This window comes from Mauremys reevesii, linkage group 4 (assembly GCF_016161935.1).
Source record: "Mauremys reevesii isolate NIE-2019 linkage group 4, ASM1616193v1, whole genome shotgun sequence".
NCBI lineage: Eukaryota > Metazoa > Chordata > Testudines > Geoemydidae > Mauremys > Mauremys reevesii.
In genome coordinates this window covers 151,579,778-151,600,910 of record NC_052626.1, presented here as the reverse complement: position 1 = coordinate 151,600,910, position 21,133 = coordinate 151,579,778, and the positions used below count along the sequence as shown (strand labels likewise).

The following is a 21,133-nucleotide window of genomic DNA, read 5'->3' as shown; positions in this document are numbered from 1 at the left end:
TCTCCCCAGCCCTGACACAGAGCTCCCCCTCCCTCCCAGGCAGAGGGGTTATGAGACGCCAAAGTCCTGGGCTGCAATTCAGCCCCCAGTCCCCGCCCAGCCTTCTCCCATGGCCAGAAGAAAACCCCAGGAGCCTTCTAGCCTCAACCTGGCTGACGGGGCCCTGGGAAGCTGCTTCCCCATTGACATCCACCCAGCTGCCAAGGATGCAAGCTCATCCCCAATCGCCCTGATGCCTGCATGGGGTGAAGAGGTCCCAGGAACCTGGGTGCAGCCATTGGCCATGCCCCCACCCAAGCATGCTGGCTCCATGCCCCATCCCTGCAGTGCTGCCAGCTCTCATCCTGTTTGAGGGTTTCCACTGAGCCCCAGCTCCTGGAGTCTTGTGATTGCAGCAGGATCTTGGCATCCCTAAGTCAGATCCTTGCCCTTTGTAGTCAGCGAGACAAGTTGGGAGGACGCAACCCCCCAAAAGCTGCACAGACAGCAGGCAAATACATAGCCTCTGGCATTTTGCATGGTGGGAAACCTGGTTTTGAAGCTGATCTCTCAACTGATGAACACTTGAGATGGGGTGGCTGTGCTGATGTCACACCCACTAAGAAGGGGACTCTGAGGCAGTCTGCACACCTGGCAGCAGGCACTCATGCACATGGCTATGGGGCAGAGGGTGAGCGAGTGAGCAGGAGCTTCCCCAGTTGCTCAAACTGTTTATTTGGTTCCAAAACCAACCCAACGTGCTGCTGTATTTGTACAGCACCTGGCACGCCAGGCTTCTGCCCCAGGACTGCAGCTCCAGGGTGCTCCCGTAAGACACACAAACACATACCACTAATTTGAAGCCCAAATGAAAAAGCGCTCTGGCTTCCTATCAGCGTTTCCTGTGGGACAGGCTGTTTTAATTGGGTTACTTTTTCCTGTGAAAAAAATCCATGAGGCAAAAGTCCCATTTTCCCAACTCCTCTAGGAACTGACCTTTGGGCCACTGTGGCTTTGGGGAGTGGACTCTTCACCGTTCAAGGCACTGCTCACTCTAAATGCTCAGCACCGATCACAGGGCTCCCTGCAGGAGTCCCTCTGGGCTGGGCCCTTCCCGCCCTAGCTGGGCTGCTGCAGGGGCCGCCAGACTGGTCTTATTTGGGGGTCCAGCCCAGGGGCCCCTCCTCCTCCTTCACCCACCCCATTAACAAGGTGACCAGTTTTCCAAGGGATCCCTGATGAGGCTGGTTGGTTCCTGCTCCCCCCCACCCTCCACCCACAGCTGGCCCTGTCTGTCTGCACAGGGCCAGGTGGCTGCTGGGAAGAAGGTCACACAGAGCCCCGGGGGGTTCTGGAGCTCTTGGGGCAAGAGTGCTCGGCCCAAGGGGCGCTCTGGGGAGGGCAGCTGGGCTGGGGCTTCCACAGCCCCCCACGCATGTGGGGGAGGGGCAGGAGCTGGCTGCCCCACAGAACCAGACTGACCCTCCCCCGGTGGATCCAGCTGGGGACCAAGGGCTTTGACTCAGTCTCCCCAGGCAGTAAGTCCCCCAGGGGAGCCCCAGCAATTCCGTACCAGACCCAGGAGGGATCAGGACCCATCGGCCCCTGTGCCAGGCCACTGCTCCAACCTGGAGCTGAGGAGCGGAAGGGGGGGGGCTATGGGACACACACCAGCTCCTGCCCAATTCCAGCCGCCATCCCCTCCCTGCATCACTGCTCTCCCCTCAGATCCCACAAATCCCTCCCCTCCACAGCCCCCTGCACCCAGAGAAGGGCAGCTGCTGTCTCACCCGGGCACAGAAGCCCAAGGAGGCTGCCACACACTCTACTGATGCCCCTCAACTCCCCTACTAGCCCAGTCCTGGACTCTTGCCCCCTCCCCTGATAAGCTGGTGCCCCTCACTCCCAACCCACAGCCCCTGCTAGCCCAGCCCTGGGTTCCCCCACCCCATGCCCCTCCTGATCTCCCATCTGCAGCGATTCTGGTTTATTCACTCTCAGCTCCGTGTCCCCAGGAAGGGTGGGTTGGGGGAGCAGCTCCCAGGGGCTCCGCAGGAAACCACAGGGACCAGCAGCTCCCCCTGGTGTCTCGATCCGCTCCCAGCACCCACCTCCCAGGCCGGCCTGGTCCTCCCTGGTCCCGGCTGGGGGGACCCAGGTCTTGTCCCTGGAGCCAGGGCAGGGCACAGAGGGGCTGCAGCTGGGAGCCAGCAGGGGCCTGCCCCCGTGTGAGCTGCGCAGCCCAGGGGTGCGGGGGGAAGGGGGTATCCTTCACCCCACCATGCCATTACTCACCCCCAGCAGCGCCAGGGGGCAGGCCCCACTGCTCCAGTCTGGGGCAGGCGGTATCCCATGCTGTGCCCCCAGGGGTCCCAGCTGTGGCCAGGGGTCAGTGCCACACGTTTGCACTGAGCGTGCAGCACCCACTGCAGGCACCTCCACAGCCAGGCTGCGGGGCTGAGCGGGAGGGATGAGGCCAGGACCTGGGCCTGGGCTGAGGGGACTGCACGCCCTCAGCAGCACCACGGGCTCTGGAGGCCATGGGGGGCAGCTGAGGGGCTTACCCTCCCCACTTGCCTGTGCTGCCACCATCCCCAGCGTGGCCCCTGCACCCTAGCGGCTGGGGCTTGGCCAGTGTCTGTCCTGTACCCTCACGGTCAGCGTGCCGGGGACTCCAGCCTGGGGGAGAGGTCTTAGCTCCCTCCCTTCCCAGCACTGGCCCAGCTCCCTGCGGCCTCTGCCCTGGGAGGCACAGGGGAGTATTTATCCCCCAGGGGCCTGCTCCCACACTGGCTGCAGGGGTGTCCCTTTAGCCCCCCCATGCCCACGACTCCCCCAGCAGAGGGGGACATTTACTCCTCCATAGTCACCCCACTCCTTTGTGAGCACCGTCCCCAGGCCCTTGGGGGAGGGGGGGGAGGCGTCTCACACTCCCTTGGCGCTGGGGCAGCCATGCGTGGGGGTGAGGCCAGTGCAGGGTGTGTGACTTTCCAGCCCCCAGGGCACAGAAGAGACAGAGCCACTGCTGCTGCAGTCGAGCTTTTCTTTCCCTCTTTTTCTTTAAAAGGTGAACGAGGTTCGTACAAACGCCAAAAAAATTAACAAAAACCAACTAACGGACCCCGGCCAACTAAACAGCAGACAGGGCGGAGTCAGGGGGCTGGGGTGGGTCAGGGGGGAGAAAGTCTAACTACGCCACAGTAGAAAAATAATTTTGAAAGGGGGTGAGGAGGGTGCGCCGTGGGGGGCGGTGGCACTGCTGTGCAGGGTGAGATGGGGCGGGGAGGAGAGAACAGATGGGGGCAGCGCACAGGTTGGGGGACATACGAGGGGACAGACATATATAGTATCTTCTCTTTAATTTACTGGGGGGTCCGTAAGGTGCGGCCAGTCGAACGTGGGGTGTCGGGGTCTGGCCCGTAGCCCTAGGCTGGCTCCGGGAGGTGTATAAATATGTTGCTTTGGGGTGGGAGAAGAACAGGGCCAGAAGGGGGCTGAACGCCCTGGGGTCAGAGGTCACACTGGGGGATGCATGAGGATACATTCGGAGACTCGATACATTCAGTGACAGCGTGCGGAGCCATGGGGGGAGGGACAGGCCCCCCTGGCCGGGGGAAGACCAGCCCCTTACTCCTCGTAGCGCTCTAGAGGCCCTGCCCTGTAGTGTTTCGGTGCCCAGCCCCTCTGCCAATGGGGGGGCGACGTACCTTCCTGCCCCCGCTGAGGGGAGAGGCTCAATGATCACATGTAAGGTGGGAGGTTGGGAAGCTGCATTCAAGGGGGCTGCCCCCTCTCTCACGGGGCCCGGGGGCGTCCAGTGGGGCTGGGGCTCCCTTGTCGCAGGGCCCCGGGGTGCTCAGTGGGGCTGCCCCACCCCCAACGTGGCTCAGACGAAGGAGTACTGGTTGTTGATGGCCCGGGCATGCCCCGTGTCTCCCTCTGGCTCCTCAACCTGGAGCTGCAGGAGCCTCCCCGTGGCCCCGTCCTCCGGGTCCCCTGTGGTGCCCCCTTCCTCCTCCTCCTCCAGCAGGGAGGGGTTGCTGGGGGCTGGGGCTTCGGGGTTGAGCCAAGGGGGCTGCAGGGGCCCCCCCTCCGGAGCTGCGTGCCAGGATGGGGGCGGGGGGGGCAGGCTATGGGAGGTGCTCGGCTCTGTGGAGACAGACAGACAGACAGAGACGGGGTCAGGTGTTAACTGATGCACTTGACACTGAAACCCCAGCCCCCACCCCCTGATCAATAACAGGTGACAGCTCCCCACCCCCCCGACATCGGGGCAGGGTCACACAGGAGGCCGTGAGGGCCAGCCTGGCAGACCTGAGACCCCTCTCCCCCCGCAGCTGCTGCCCCCCACGTCTAACGGCCCCCTGCCCGCGGGAGCAGCAAGAGCTCACAGACACGCCCTCCCCCGATGGATGGCATGATGGGCCATGGCGCACACAACAGACACTCACGCCCCCCGGCGCGGCTCACACTTACAAACAGTCATTCGCGCCGATGGAGACCAGGCCGGGCGAGTCAGGGCTGCGCTGGGTCGGCTGACAGGCGGCGGCTCGGCTGCCCGCCCTGTCCCTGCCTGCAGGGGTGGGGGGCATGAGGGGGGGGAGACAGAGACGCCCGTCAGGTACGGGGACAGACAGATGGACGTGGGGGGGGGGACGACAGACGGGGACAGCCGCCTGGCCTGGGGAGACAGTCAAAGCACGGACGGATGGACAGACACAGGACAGGACAATGCCAGATAGGGCCTGGACGACCCCCTCTCCTAACACATCTGCCCCCTCCCTCCCCCGCGCCCCCGACGGACCCATGCCCACCTTCTCCTTGCACCTCCCTCCCGGACCATACACGCACTGCGCCCACCTCCTTCCCCCTCGAGCCGTATGCACGCCACCCCCAGCTGGACCCATGCACTCCCACCTCACTCCCAAGCCAGACGCGTGAGCCCACCTCCCTCTGCCCCCCCCCAGACACGTGCACACGCCTCCCAGAGCCTGACACAGGTGGTGCCCATCTCCTCCAGCTGAGCCAGAGGCATGCCACACGCCCCCTCCCCGCTGAGTACCTCCCTCCACACATTCCCCCAGCCCCAGATAGACACAAGCCCTCCCCCCAACCACACGCATGCTTCCTCTCCCAGGCAGCAAGACACAAACACCTTTCCCCCCAGCCAGATGGGGAACCACCAGCCTGGGGCTTGGAAATGCCCCTCCCCTGACAGACACTCTCCAGACAGCCGGATGGGAACCCCCATGGCATGGAGACCCAGCCACGCAGACAGACAGACGGACAGAGAGGGAACAGCCAGCCCCATGGCTCCCCTCCCCGCAGATCCCACAGGGGAGCAGGCAGACAGGGAGCCTCCAGCCACGCCTCCTCCAGCCAGTTATGAATGAACTGTGAGCCGCCGATGGAACTGCAGCTGATGTGCCCTCCCGGGCGCCCGGCACACCCACCCCACTGTGCCCTGGGGCTGCCGCCCCGCACCCCCAGTGCAGCAAGGGCCCCCCCCCACTCTCACCATGCAGCCGCTGCGAGGCCACCACATAGCTAACCAGGGTGACGTCGCTGGAGCCGCCCGACTCCAGCGGGATGGGGTGCACTCGGAAGTGCTCCAGCATGTCGAAGATGGTCTGGAACCAGAGGTGCTGCACGCGGCACTGCCCGTCCTCATTCAGCGACAGGCGCAGGTGCTGGTGGGGGGAAGGGGAGAAGCGGGTCAGACCATGGCCACAGGCTCTGCGGCCCCAGGACTCCTGGCCCTTCTCTGGGGATGGGGCCACGGGCTCGGGCACTCACCTTGGCCTTGCCCTGGAAATTGAAGGTCAGCACGTACTCCCCACGCCGGGTCTCGCTCTGTCGCACCAGGAAGACACCATGGCTGCTGGGGCCGCCAGCCAGGACCAGCTGGGCAGCCTTCAGCCGGGACAAGGTGCCGTGGAACCAGGGGTACTCGGAGAGAGGATGCTCTGGGTCGCCCCCGCCGGGGTCCGGCTCTCCCTGGAACAGGAACGAGCCTGACACGGGAAAGGGGAGTGAAACAGCACACAGGGGGCATGCCTCTAGCACACCCCCCCACCAACCTGCTTCCCGCTCAGCCCCTGCCCCTGGCATATCCCCGCGACCCGCTCCCCCCTCGGCCCTTGTCCCCGGCACGTCCCCGCAACCCGCTCCCCCCTTGGCCCTTGTCCCCGGCACGTCCCCTCGACCAACTCCCCGCTCAGCCCCCACCCCCGGCACGTCCCCCCGCCCTGCGCCCCCCGCGGCCCCCGCCCCGGCACGCCCCGCGACCCGCTCCCCCTCGGCCCCCGCCCCGGCACGTCCGCGACCCGCTCCCCCTCGGCCCCGCCCCGGCACGTCCCGCGACCCGCTCCCCCTCGGCCCCGCCCCGGCACGTCCCGCGACCCGCTCCCCCTCGGCCCCGCCCGGCACGCTCCCGCGACCGGCTCCCCCTCGGCCCCCGCCCCGGCACGCCCCGCGACCTGCTCCCCACTCGGCCCCGTCCCTTCCCCCCAACCTGCTCCCCCCTCAGCTCTTGTCCCCGGCACATCCCCTTGACCTGCTCCCCATTCAGCCCCACACCCCAGCACATCCCCTTGACCTGCTCCCCCCTCAGCCCTTGTCCCCGGCACGTCCCCGCGACGTGCTCCCCACTCAGCCCCCGTCCCTTCTCCCTGACCTGCTCCCCCTCAGCCCTTGTCCCCGGCACGTCCCCATGACCGTCACCCCACTCGGCCCCCGTCCCTTCTCCCTGACCTGCTCCCCCCTCAGCCCTTGTCCCCGGCACGTCCCCTTGACCTGCTCCCCACTCGGCCCCCGTCCCTTCTCCCCGACCTGCTCCCCCCTCAGCCCGTGTCCCCGGCACGTCCCCGTGACCTGCTCCCCACTCGGCACTTGTCCCTTCTCTCTAACCTCCTCCTCTCAGCCCCATACCTGTCACATCCCCCCAACCTGCTCTCCACTCAGCCCCCGTCCCGTTTCCACCTCCCTGAACACACCCCCGCCAGACCCAGTACACCCCCACTAGCATGTCCCTCCTGCAGACCTGGTATCCCCAGTCCCCCAAGCACCCCCTCACCAGAGACCTCCCCCTCATCCCCTTCCCAATTACACCTTTGCTTCCCACAAAATCTCTTTTCCACTTTGGGTCCTGCTCCCGACACACACCTCCTGGAAACACCCCCATCTCTGGCTACATGGTCCCCCCCCGAACTCCCCATTACTCATTACTCCTCCCCCAACCCCCGCATGGACTCCTCTGCTCCATACCTGTGGCGTCAGGAGTGTCGGGGAAGGGCGTGTGCAGTAGGCCAGGCGGGTAGGGACCCTGCAGCCGCTCAGCTGCCTCATCGATGGGGATGCGGGGGGGCAGCTCCGGAGGCAGCAGCTCCATGGAGTTGAAGTGGGAAGCAGCAATGGAGATGGAGCTGGGGGAGATGGAAGCTGAGGGGCGCTCAGACAGACCCCCATATGCACCTGGGGGGACAGATGCAGATGAAGTTACCAATCCCCACCGAGCTGAGGGCATTGGGACAGACCCAGTTCAGGGTTGGCTCATGCTGAGGCCATCCCATGTGGTGTGGCTCATGCTCCCTCCTCAACAGGTCCAGCTGGTCTAGTTTTCTCTGAAAGCACCCAATTCCTGAACACAGTGTGATCCAGTGGCAGGCAGTTCCACTGGCCCAGGGCAGCACATTCTCTGGATCCACCACTCCCCATATACCCATCTCAGCTTCCTCTTCTCTCCAACTGTTATTGTCTAACGTGTCTCCTCTCTATAGTCACTGCCACCCCTGCAGACCCTGCCCCTGAATAAGACACCATCAGCCCATGGCTGCTTCGAGATCCCCTGGGCCCAGGGGGGTAACTCCTCCTGCACTGCCCCTCAGCTACAGGGAAGCCCATGCCAGCTTTGGCTGTGCTGGGATCACTGCACCCAGCAAAACATCTGTAAACAAGAGAAGCAGTGGATGGAAGAAGAGTCAGGAGCCAAGTGTGAAAAGGAGGAACCAGGCTCGGGGAGAAGGGAGCTGGGTATGGAGAGACAGGCTAGGTATCTAGTGTGGCAGGTGTAGGGGAGAAGACAGCTGAAGGAGCTGGTCTAGAGGAAGGAGTGGGGGGGACCAGCTATGGCGTGCTGGTACCTGGACGGGAAGCAGGGTTGGGGGGCCAGCAATGGGGTGCTGGTACCTGGGGGAGGGGAAGCGGGGTTTGGGGACCAGCTCTGTAGTTAGGGTGCTGGTATGGCTGGTTGTCACAAAGTGACAATGTTTTGTAACATTTTTATACAGGCTGGTGTGTGTGTGCACCAGAGTTTCCCTCCTGTGCTGCACTGTTGCTCAGAGGGGAGAACAGGTGTGTGTGCTCTTGCTAGGCTAGGACACAGGTGTGGGTGTCGCCTAGTTGTCTGGACCCTTAGGTCCCATATCAGTGGAGCTCTTCAGAAGATAATGACAAATCCAATACCTAGTGACCAATGACCCAGAGACATACCAACTTCCCTGCTGTGACACCCTGCACCCCATGGTCACCACTTTTATATGGCTACGATATATTTGGTACAAATGTGCCTTGTAAGGTATCATTTGAAAACTCATACTCTGCTGAACATCACTGCCCCCTTGAAATGTGTGTAACACCACTTCATATCAAATGATGAGGTTTTACTGTATGATTGTTAGTGAAATAGGGTGTGATTCTGCATAACACCATAAGCCAATTTCTCAGAGACAAAGGCATGTCAGCTAGGGATTAAAAGATCACTGCCTGCTTAATCAGAGATCCACCAGCAGGGTACTTGTAAACAGGAAATTTACAATTCATCTGAGCTGACGTACGCCATGGAACCGTCGGCCCCTATGACCCTGCAAGGTTTGTCCAGCACAGAAGGGTTGGGGTATCAAAGAGGGGGAAACGCCTCTAGCCACCTCTCCTCTCCTACTTACAGCTCTCTCCTCATAACATCAGTGAAGAGCTGCGGGGTACTGAACTAAGGGGAGAGGTCCCAGGCTGAAAGGAGAGACAGCCTATGAACTGAGAATTGCCTGCAGCGTCTGGTGTGGAGAGAATGATGTTTGCTTCAAATCTTATTGAGCTTGGTAAAGTGTAGGAATTAGCTAGTGGTTTTATCTTTTTTTCTTTTGTAACCAATTCTGACTTTTATACCTTTTCCCTTATCGTCACTTAACTGGGTCTTTCTCCAGTTAATAAACTTGGTTTATTGTTTTCTCTAAACCAGCTGGTTCAATTGAAGTGTTTAAGAAACCTCTACTTGAGACAACAAAGGCTGGTGCATAAACGTTACCCTTTGTTGCGATGTTCAACCATCTATGAGCTTGTATTGTCCAGCGGGCTACTGAGCAGTGTAAGACGCACATTGGGGGGGGGGGGGCAGAGCTGGGACAGGGGATATGCGGGTGCCACCCTGTATCGACTCATGGCTGGCTAGGAAAGCATTCATGTAAACATCTGGGAGTGGCCTTCCATGCTAGTGGCTGCACGTGAGCAGCCTGGTGCGACAGTACAGCAGTGTCCAAGGCACCCCAGGCTGGAGAGCTAAGGGGACATGGCAGTCCGGTCCAGAGAATGCCACACCCACCGCTTAGCAGGAGGCTGAGCTGCATCTCCCCAGCTTGGGAACAAAGGACTGGGGGGAGGGGGAAGGGAGGGTAAGTACCCTGACTGCCTCCAGCAGACCACACCCTGGGAGCCTGACAAAGAAGATCAGACAGATGAGGAGAGAGCCTGCCCCAAGGGGCTCCCCACAGCCTGGCGGGGCTCTGGGCTGAGCAGAATGGACTGGGCTGGAACCTGAACCCCTCTGCGCTACCCTAAGGGCTCCCTGTGCTGTGGCCAGCTGACTAACACACTCCACTGCACGCCAGCGCTGTGGGACTGTCCCTGCCACGCTGGGCGAGGGGCACCATCCCGGCAGCATGGGCATGTCTCTGCCAGAGACTGGCTCAGCGGGACTCGCTGGGCAGAGCTCACAGGGGAAGCTGGAGGCTGCAGCCCAGAGGTCCATCTAAGCAGGCAGTGAAGCCACATGGCTTGTCCAGGAAGAAGAGAGACCCCAGGGGGTCTGGCTCACTGAAGAGGTCCTCCGAGAGACTGTTCCAAAGCTGGGGCCATAGCACCGATCCTGTGGACCTGTGACAGAGCCAGAGAGGGCTGGGAGCATGCCATCCACCTATGGTATGGGAGGAGGCAGGGCTTGGGAGGGCATGGAGGAGACACGTGTTGGGGGGCTGGCTACAGGCCCCTGGTAAAGGGGGATGCAGGGCAGGAGGGCCAGCTATGGGGTGCTGGTTCAGGGGGAGAAGAGGCAGGGCTGGGGAGGGTATGGGACAGAGAGGTTGAGGATTTGGTTATGGGGGAAGATGGCTTATGGGGGGGGCTGGCAGGACCGGTGGTCTCTGCTGACACTCACCCTGGGAGAGTTGCTCGTTGCTCTCGCTGGGCACCAGGGGCAGCTCACGGCTTGGCATGCTCTCCGAGTGGTTGAGGCAGGGCAGGTCCGTGCTGCCCACGTTCTCCCTGCAGGGACACTGGCATGATTCACAGGTAAAGGACACCCCCACCCCCGGGGATGCTGCCTGGCTCCCCCGCCTAGGAACGGGGATCTGGACCCTGCACTGAGCACAGGCCCAGGGCAGGACGCCAGGGCAACGCAGGGGGTGGAGGAGCTGGTGGCGCAGGGCGTCCCAGAGCAAGGCGAAGGGGACCTGGAGCCCTGTTGCCGTGATGGGGAGATGTCAGAGCTGCGGTCGGGGCCAGACGCTGGCTCACTCACCCCGGGCTCATGCAGTCCTGGATGTCGGCCAGCCACGACCTCATCTGCAGCGAATCGACCGTCTCCAGGATGTACTCGAGAGAGTTCTCCATCTGCCAGGTACACCGGGTCAGCACCAGTGCCCCGGGCACACCCTTCCCAACCCCTCATGGTGCTCAGCCCTCTAGCATCCCAATCCCCCAGCCCTTCGGCACCCCTTTTCTGCCACTCCAGCCTCAGGTGCTCCCACCCCGCTCCTCCCCTCCCCGACCGGTACGGCAGGACATCTTCCAGAACTCCTTCTGCACACGCCTGTGGGGCCACCCCCAACCTCCCAGAACCCTCTTACACCCCTCCCCCACAGAACATCTCCACAGCCTGGCCCCACAGCTGGGGCTTCCTGCTCAGACCCTCAGCACTGGGGGATGGTCCCCTCCTCCCTGCTCCCCCACGGAGCGGGGGGTGTCACAGCCCTCAGATGGCTCCACCCGCTTGGTCCCAGCCCTGTGCCTAACCCACGAGAGCAGCAGCGGTGCAAGGAAGGGGTGTGCGCCGATTCTCTCCCCCCCCCCCCCATGAGCAATTCCCCCCACAGCCCCTCCCAGTCCCCCACACCCACCTTTAAGACAAAGGTGTTTTCCTTGTCAGGCATCTCCAGCGGCGTGGTAGTGCGCACATCTGTCACCGCCGAGCAGAGGATGCTGACCCGGGCCTTGGTGGACTGAGGGCAGGTGAAGACAGCAAGGTGAGACGGGACCCACAATCAACCCAGCCCTGGGCTGGGCCATTCATCCCCCTCCCCACACAGGACTGCGTCAGGCCAAGATGGGACAGGGGTCATTACTGACCTATTACACTGAGGGTGCAGCCCAGGGAAGGGACTTTGTCAAGAGTGCACAGCCAATTCAGGAATTCAGGAGTCCAACCTGACTCTCCTACCCCTGCGGTTTTCAAACAGGGGTATGTGTACCTCTGGGGATAGGCAGAAGTCTTCCAGGGGGTACATCAACTCATCTAGGCACCTGCCTAGTTTTACAACAGGCTACATAAAAAGCACTAGCAAAGTCAGTACAAACTAGGGCTGTCAATGAATTGCAGTTAATTCAAGCGATTAACTCAAAACAAATTCATTAAAAAAATCAATTGTGATTAATCACAGTTTTAATTGCACTGTTAAAGAATAAGAGAATACCAATTTACATTTATTATAAATATTTTTTGGATGTTTTTCTATCTTTTCAAATAAATTGATTTCAGTTACAACACAGAACACAAAGCATACACTGCTCACTTTATATATTTAATTACAAATATTTGCACTGTAAAAAAACAAAATAGTATTTTTAATTCATCTCAAAGTGCAACTGATAAATGTAGATTGTTACATAACTTCATTCAAAAACAAAACAATGTAAAACTTTAGAGCCTACAAGTTCACTACTTCTTGTTCAGCCAATCGCTAAGACAAACAAGTTTGTTTACATTTACAGGAGATGCTGCCCGCTTAGTTACGTCGCCAGACAGTGAGAACAGGCGTTCAGATGGTACTTTTGTAGCTGGCATTGCAAAGTATTTACGTACCACATATGCTAAACGTTCATATGCCCCTTCATGTTTTGGCCACCATTCCAGAATACGTGCTTCCATACTGACGATGCTCATTCAAAAAATAACACATTAATTAAATTTGTGACTGAACTCCTTGGGGGAGAATTGTATGTCTCTTGCTCTGTGGTTTTACCTGTGTTCTGCCATATATTTAATGTTATCGCAGTCTTGGATGATGACCCAGCACGTTGTTTGTTTTAAGAACACTTTCACTGAAGATTTGACAAAATGCAAAGAAGGTACCAATGTGAGATTTCTAAAGACAGCTGCAGCACTTGACACCAGGTTTAAGAGCCTGAAGTGCCTTCCAAAATCTGAGAGGGACGAGGTGTGGAACATGCTTTCAGACGTCTTAAAAGAGCAAAACTCCGATTTGGAAACTACAGAACCTGAACCACCCGCCCAAAAAAATCATCCTTCTGTTGGTGGCATTTGACTCAGATGATGAAAATGAACGCGTGTTGGTCTGCATTGCTTTGGATTGTTATACCACAAAACCCACCATCAGCATGGAACCGTTCTCTGGAATGGTGGCCGAAGCATGAAGGGGCATATGAATGTTTAGCATACTTAACACATAAATACCTTGCAACGCCAGCAACAACAGTGCCATGAGAACGCCTGTTTTCACTTTCACGTGACATTGTAAATAAGAAGTGGGCAGCAGTATCTTCTGTAAATGTAAACAAACTTGTTTCTCTTAGCAATTGGCTGAACAAGAAGTAGTGAACTTGTAGGCTCTAAAGTTTTACATTGCTTTATTTTTGAGTGCAGTTCTGTAAAAAAAAAAAAAAAAAAAAACTATTCTACATTCATAAGTTGCCCTTTCACGATAAAGAGATTGCACTACAGGACTTGTATGAGCTGAATTGAAAAATATTCTCTTATCTTTTTTACAGTGCAAATATTTGTAATAAAAAATAATAATAAAGTGAGCACTGTACACTTTGTATTCTCTGTTGTAATTGAAATCAATATATTTGAAAATGTAGAAAACATCCAAAAATATTTAAATGGTATTCTATGATTGTTTATCAGTGCGATTAAAATGGCAATTAACCACGATGAATTTTTAATCTCATGATTAATTGCAATTTTTAAAATCATTTGACAGCCCTAGTACAAACTAAAATTTCATACAGCCAATGATGTGTTTATACTGCTCTATGACTATACATTGAAATATAAGTACAATTTTTATATTCCAACTGATTTATTTTATAATTACATGGTAAAAATGAGAAAATCAGCCATTGTTCATAACTGATGTGCTGGGAGACACTTGTATTCTTAGGTCTGATTTTAGAGCCTAGTAGTTTTTAAGACAGATAGAACTTGGGGTACACAAGACAAATCAGACTCCTGAAAGGGGTACAGTAGTCTGGAAAGGTTAAGATCCACCTCTGTACCCTGATAAACCCCCACTCTCCTCCCAAAGCTAGGCAAGGTGCCCAGAAGCCCTGTCTCCAGAACACCTTTCGTCCCACCTCGCCTGTCACAACCTGCGCAGCTCTAGCGATGCTCCTCAACCATGAACCTCAGCTCTCTGCCACTCCAGACTTGAGGCTCCCCCCGGCCAATCCCTATAGCAGCCCCCCACGAGGAATCCCATCAGGTGGGTGGCTGCCCCCCAGGATGGGGCACGACTCCCACTGCCCCTCACCTTGGGGGGGATGTAGAACTCCAGCAGGTAGCCCTCGCCCTCTCCCTTGCCTGCCTTCCGCAGCAGCAGCCGGCATTTCTGCCATCGGGCCCGGCTGCCACCCCCCCCTCCGCTGTCATCAGCCACGATATAATTGAGCAGCCCCTCCCGGCGCACACTGGACAGTTCCACTTTGGGGGCAGGTGCCTTGCTGAGCCGCAGCCGCTCGAACTTGTGTGTCCAGCGCTCGGTGGGCAGGGAGTCTGCGGCCCCGCCCCCCGAGGAGTTGGAATTGGTGTTGGCCCCGCCAGCCTCCTCCTCGGTGGGGGACTCGGCTGAGCTCTTCCACTGCAGGATGCCTCGCATGCTGCCCCGCACGCTGCGACTGACGTTGCGCAGGGAGAAGCGCTTCTTGAGCTTAGGCTTCGTGCTGGCAGTCGCGGCAGAGGCTGAGACATCCTCAGAGCTACGAGACTGGCTGCTGGACAACCCTGAGGCCAGGCCGGGCTGCGGCTCCACTGGAGAGGCCACCGAGGAGTCACTGCAGGTCTCGGAGAGGTCGCGGGTGGAGGAGGAGGAGGCGCCCCCGGGGCAATGATGGGCGCCAGTGAAGGGAGCGATGTCGCAGCGGGGGGGTGAGTCGCCGGCACAGGCCCGGCTCACCTCGGCCTCGAAGTGCTCCACGAAGTGCTCCGCGAAGCGGCGGGAGAAGGCAGCCTCGGCCCCCGGTGCTGCAAACTGGGGGTTCTCGCTCAGGAAGGCGCGGAAACGCCGTGCGAAGTCCAGGGCGGCTGCCCGGGCATGGGCCTCGCAGAAATCCCGCCAACCGGGTGAGGGCAGCGGTGCCACTGCCTCCACCACCCCTGGTGGCGCCACGCTGCCGTTCATGCTGCTGCCGCTGTCCAGAAGACAGGGGCCCCGGGAGGGGCTGGGCGCCAGGATCCTGACCACCAGGAGGCTGCTGCTGCTGCTACTGTCGTGCTCACCTGGGAGAGTGGGGGAAACAGAGAGTGAGAAGACACGCAGGGAATGCAGCACTGTGGGGTAAGCCCAGAGGCCAGGGGAGCACAGCTCCAGAGGGGGACTTTGGGGGTATGCCAGGAAGCGATGGGTAAAGGGGGCACAGCTCCAGAGAGAGAAAAGAAATAGCCCCAGGACACCCCACATGGCTGGGAAGCTGAGCAAAGGTGACAGAAGATCCTGTTGGGGGTGGAACTCTAGGGTGGGAAGAGGCACAGCGCAGAGACCTCAGGGTGGGGGATGGGAAGGGGCTGCGGAGAGCCCCTAGAGATACCCTGGGGAGCACGGTGCTGGGCTGTGGGAGTACGTGGGAGGGCACTGCACCCAGGGCACTGACCCAAGCGGGCACGAACCCCAGGAGGGGAAGATGGGCCGGGGGATTCCCCTGGGAAGAAGGAGAAGCCATGGGCAAGGAGGTGCCATGGGGAGTTGCTGGGGAGGTGCCCAGGTGGCAGGAGGGAGAAGGTGGCTCCAGGGTGTAACACTGGGAGGCACAGCACCATGGGAAGGAAAAGGGGGGGGCCACCCTGTCAGCCCGTTTCCCTTTACACCCAGGCTTAGCCTCCCTTTCAGCGCCCCTCAGTTGCCCCAAACCTTCTTCCTTCCTTCAAGCTCCTGCCCCAGCCAGGCCCCCACCCCCAGCCCCCCCAAAACCTCCTTCCTCTGGGCTCCTGCCCCAGCCAGGCCCCCAGCTCCAGTGTTTTCCCTGGGAATTGAAATTAAGTGGGGGTGTTCGAATTTATAGCGGAGTGAGGGCTGACAACAGGTTAGACCGTGTGGGTGAAGGTGGCTGTATGGCACCATAGTAAAAACTGAAAAATGTTTCACAACCATTTGATTAGATTTAACTTGTGTTTTAAAATCATCATACAAATTAAAATTGGCTATTCAAGCCTACTATGAAGAACAACTACATTCTTCTTGGTTTCTTCTTGTAATTTTGCACATCTCTGTTAATGAACTTCTCAAATGCACTGTGTTCATTTTTTGGTGGCTTCTCATGTGTCCGGTACTTCCAGTCCTTCAGGTATGCTCATGATCATGCAGAACGCAACTTCTTTCAGAACACAAAATTCTATTCAGTGAGGAAAAAGAACACTCAACTGTAGCTGTTGAGACTGGGAGTAGCAAGAGATGAATTCTTACTTCTTTCATCCCAGGAAACATAGCACAAAGATTGGGTCGAACCACTAGTGATGAAAAAGAAAAAGTTGAAGTCAAATCTTTGTTCGTTCATCGTATGATATTCCACTCTATGTTCAAATTCTCTGCTCTGTCCTGATCACTTGACAGCCCCATTTTTGGTAGTGTCTCACTTCACTCAATGATCGGTGTTTTATAAAACAGGCATCTGTAAAAGCTACATGGAGGTTGAGTACAATCCAGAAGTCGCTGTTGTAGATTTATAAGAATCAAGTCTGTGTACTTTTTCAGCTGTCTTAACAAACACTTCTTGTCTTCTTCACTTAAGGATTCAATACAAGTGCCTTCATTAGTCAACTTCTGGACTGAAGTCTTCGCTTCTTCCAGTACATTTTCAATGGCTCTCTCTTTGATTGATCCAAGTATAGCATCTATTGCTGGACAGAGATCTACTACTGTTGTAGCAGATGCCTGGATGGCATTGTTTAATGACCCAAGTGGTTTCAACAGTAGACTTAAAAGAGAGAGAATGGTGATAGTCTTCTGTAAACTTAGTAGCCTCACTATTTAGATCTGTCCTATCTCGGTAGATACTTTCCAAAGCCAGTAATAATGGTTGCAGTAATTTTAAGACAACGGCCAAAGATCGCGCATGAGAAAGCCAGCAGGTTTTCCCAGGTTGGATTAATTTGAACTTCAGTCACATTGTATCTTATATTTTTTCCAAGACATTCAGTCCTTCTGGACCCTTGCTGGAAAAAAAAAAAGGTATAATGAAGACATTAAATTGATGGCTTTTTAAATATCTTTTGAAGATTCTGCAGCTCATACTAGTGCTAGTTGGAGAAGATGGTCTCTGCAGTGTGTATAGGAGAGATTAGGGTTACACTTTTCTCTGAGCAAAGCTTATACTCCACTATGTCTTCCAGAGAAGTTTGCAGCTCCATCGAATGCACAAGCAGCCATCTCTTTGGGGTTCAATTTACAAGCAATTAACTCTTCTAAGACATGGGTTGTCAGAGATGCAGCTGATGTCTTCTATAACCTGAACATCTAGAAATGCAGCTGTTGGCCTGCTACTGACATGAAAATAATCACAATGACTTAATACTTGATGCCCATATACATCGATTCATTCATCGGCCATGTATGCACATTTTCTGAATGCAGTGAGAGTTCTTTACTTTTTCAACTGCTGAACCTTTCACTGCTGCACCACATGCTTCTAATCAGCCAGCTGAGATTCTTGCAGAAAGACAGCGAACATCTGCTGGTCTTGTTTGGAACCAGAGTCCAACTTCAGGATTAACAACGGAAAATGAACTTAACATTGGACTCCTGCTTGCAGGGTGTGGTATGATTGTTGCGACGGTCACATTTGTTCTCAAAACTGTGCTTTGTCTCCAGAATTCTTAACAGCCTCATTAAGGTCTTCAACAATTGGCTGTGACAGTGACTGGCTTACAAGGCTTTCTGCATGTCGATGCAGTCCAGAGGCCTGGTGTTTTGCAGCCTTTTCATGTAGGTTGTCAGCATTCGCTTTGCTGATCAGTTTGGCAAACCAAGATCCTCCACTTTTAATATATCAATCCACGGTATGCCCACATCTTGAATACTGCATGCAGTTCTGGTCGCCCCATGTCAGAAAAGATATATTGGAACTGGAGAAGGTACAGAGAAGAACTGAAATGATTAGGGGTATGGAATAGATTCCATATGAGGAGAGATTAATAAAACTGGGACTTTTCAGCTTGGAAAAGAGATGACTAAGTGTGGCTATGATAGAGGTCTATAAAATCTTGACTGGTGAGGAGAAAGTGAACAAGAAAGTGTTATTTACCCCTTCAAATAACACAAGACCTAGGGGTCACCCAATTACATTAATAGGCAGCAGGTTTAAAACAAACACACACAAGAAAGTATTTCCTCACACAATGCACAGTTAACCTTTCAAACTCTTTGCCAGAGGATGCTGTGAAGGCCAAAACTATAAGGATGTTCAAAAAAGAACTAGATAAGTTCCTGGAGGACAAGTCCATCAATAAAAGCAGCAAAGAGTCCTGTGGCACCTTATAGACTAACAGAAGTTCTGGAGCATGAGCTTTCGTGGGTGAATCCCCACTTCGTCGGATACATGCATCCAGCGAAGTGGGTATTCACCCACGAAAGCTCATGCTCCAATACGTCTGTTAGTCTATAAGGTGCCACAGGACTCTTTGCTGCTTTTCCAGATCCAGACTAACATGGCTACCCCTCTGATACTTAAGTCCATTAATGGCTATTAGCCAGGATGGGCGGGAATGCAACACCATTCTCTGAGCGTCCCTAATCTATGCGCGCCAGAAGCTGGGAGTGGATGACGGGATGGATCACTGGATGATTACTTGTTCAGTTCATTCCGTCTGGGGCACCGGGCATCGGTCACTGTCAGATGACAGGATACTGGGCTAGATGGACAATCGGTCTGACCGTTCTTATGTAAAAATGAATTATAATATAACAATACAAATGTTTAGTACTAAAATTCCCCAATATAGTGATCTCTCGAGATAGCAACAATGTGAGATAATTACCTTGGCAAATAATGCATTTTAAAAATCTTGGCCTACTAGGAAATGTATATTTATATTTGTTTCCCAGTCACAAATCTAGCATTTGGGAGCAAAGTCACTAAAATGTAGCCCAACAAACAAATGTTCCTTTAATGTGCCCCTCCCTTCTCCCTCCACCGCACCCCACTCATATTAGTAGTCGTTGGTCAGTGGAGAGACAGAGTTCAGAGGAGCTTTTGTGTGAGTTCACCTCCCTCCCTGCGGGGGGAAGGTTGGGGGGGAGAAGGCACCTTGCTCTTTCCTCCAGCCGCTCACCACTTGCTCCGGCTGCTCGCTCTGGACACTGTTCTTTGTCATGCCACCATTCACTCCATTGCCAATGGCCCAGCGCCATCACCTTCTGCTGCCACCGTGACCTCTGCAAGTTGGTCTCTTGAGGTTCCACCAGCTCTCAGTGGGGAACCTCACTGCTAGTGCAGCCTGGGCAGGGTCCTCCCCAGAAATGCTGTCCTGCAGCAAGTCTACGCCCTTAGATTATCAGTGATCACTTAAAACAAAAAAAAAAAAAACGACTCTATGGAGCCTAATCAGCTCTATCCTTAAATCAGGGAGGGGGCAGATCAAATGGCGCCTGTGACTCTTAGGCAGAGTTGATACCACCAAGCAAAACACCTGTCCCCCACCCTCTCTCTACACCGCGATCTGGCATCCAAACCCCCTGCTTACCGAGTGCAGTTCAGCTGACGGTGAGCAATGCTTAATTTGTAATGAAAGAGGTGCTGGGGTTCAACAATTAAGTGCCAGAGCTCCAGCAAGTTTTTTTACATTAATCATTGATGTGGCAAGCCCAGAGGTCCTGGGGCTATGAACTGCCAAGTCTAGAGGTGCCAGGGCACAAAATAAAGCACTGAGGGTAACCTCCGCAATCAGGACAGGCTAAGCACAGTTCTGCTGCCCTTTACTCCTACAATAACAACATTTAATGCCTCCTGCATTCAATAGTAAAGTGATTTGTAACCCAACACCAGACAAGCTTGATCACGTGGGCAGCACAGCTCTGTCTGCTGGATACCTAGGCAGGGTGGATGTGTTCATGTAAATACAATCTGGGCCTGAAGCCTTTTCCTCTTCCTAGCTCATCACCAGCTGTCAGAGGGGAGCTCGCTAACACCTTGTCTACAAGTCACAATTGGAAATTATTAGGTTGGCCAACATCGCAGAAACGGATGCGCCGACGCTGTGGTAACAAACTGCAGTCAGGTGAGGGAACTGCTCTTTGTCCCCGCATTCCCCACCTGTCAGTCTGGCTCAGGTCACAGGCTGTCACCCTGTGCACAGCTGTCACCTGGCATGTGGCTGTCACGGCTGTTACTGGTGTTGGCTGTAACAGGTGTCAAGCTGTCACCCCTGCGCGCAAGCATCAGGCTGTAGCTGGTGTCAGGCTATCACTGCTGTCACCCTGCACATGAGTATCAGGCTGTCACCCTGCGTGTGTCAGCCTGTAGCTGGTGTCAGGCTGTCACTGCTGTCACCCTATGCAGAGGTGTCGGGCTGTCACCCTGCGCGTGAGTGTCAGCCTGTAGCTGGTGTCAGGCTATCACTGCTGTCACCCTGCACATGAGTATCAGGCTGTCACCCTGCGCGTGTCAGCCTGTAGCTGGTGTCAGGCTGTCACTGCTGTCACCCTATGCAGAGGTGTCAGGCTGTCACCTTGCGTGTGGCTGTCAGCCTGTAGCTGGTGTCAGACTGTCACCCTGCGCGTGAGTGTCAGGCTGTAGCTGGTGTCAGGCTATCACTGCTGTCACCCTGCACATGAGTATCAGGCTGTCACCCTGCACGTGTCAGCCTGTAGCTGGTGTCAGGCTGTCACTGCTGTCACCCTATGCAGAGGTGTCGGGCTGTCACCCTGCGCGTGAGTGTCAGCCTGTAGCTGGTGTCAGGCTATCACTGCTGTCACCCTGCACATGAGTATCAGGCTGTCACCCTGCGCGTGTCAGCCTGTAGCTGGTGTCAGGCTGTCACTGCTGTCACCCTATGCAGAGGTGTCGGGCTGTCACCTTGCGTGTGGCTGTCAGCCTGTAGCTGGTGTCAGACTGTCACCCTGCGCGTGAGTGTCAGGCTGTAGCTGGTGTCAGGCTATCACTGCTGTCACCCTGCACATGAGTATCAGGCTGTCACCCTGCACGTGTCAGCCTGTAGCTGGTGTCAGGCTGTCACCCTGCGCATGGTTGTCAGCCTGTAGCTGGTGTCAGGCTGTCACTGCTGTCACCCTATGCAGAGGTGTCGGGCTGTCACCCTGCGCGTGGTTGTCAGGCTGTAGGTGGTGTCAGGCTGTCACTGCTGTCACCCTATGCAGAGGTGTCGGGCTGTCACCTTGCGTGTGGCTGTCAGCCTGTAGCTGGTGTCAGGCTGTCACCCTGC

At 56.1% G+C, this 21,133-nt stretch overlaps 1 protein-coding gene across 2 annotated transcripts in view; it reads right to left on the bottom strand.

The window, feature by feature from the left end:
* Positions 1–2,552: 2,552 nt before the first annotated feature.
* The window catches only part of SH2B1 (SH2B adaptor protein 1), a 30,217-nt gene continuing 11,636 nt past the window's right edge, over positions 2,553–21,133 (bottom strand). For both annotated transcript variants that reach the window (XM_039536834.1, XM_039536833.1), the window contains exons 2-10: positions 14,019–14,983; positions 11,367–11,468; positions 10,769–10,860; positions 10,406–10,512; positions 7,246–7,452; positions 5,776–5,993; positions 5,498–5,669; positions 4,456–4,552; positions 2,553–4,128 (exon numbers count right to left, since the gene is read on the bottom strand). In XM_039536834.1, the coding sequence (XP_039392768.1) occupies positions 4,110–4,128; positions 4,456–4,552; positions 5,498–5,669; positions 5,776–5,993; positions 7,246–7,452; positions 10,406–10,512; positions 10,769–10,860; positions 11,367–11,468; positions 14,019–14,885 (1,881 nt within the window). In that variant the 5' untranslated portion in view covers positions 14,886–14,983 and the 3' untranslated portion in view covers positions 2,553–4,109. The remainder of the gene's footprint in view (positions 4,129–4,455; positions 4,553–5,497; positions 5,670–5,775; positions 5,994–7,245; positions 7,453–10,405; positions 10,513–10,768; positions 10,861–11,366; positions 11,469–14,018; positions 14,984–21,133) is intronic.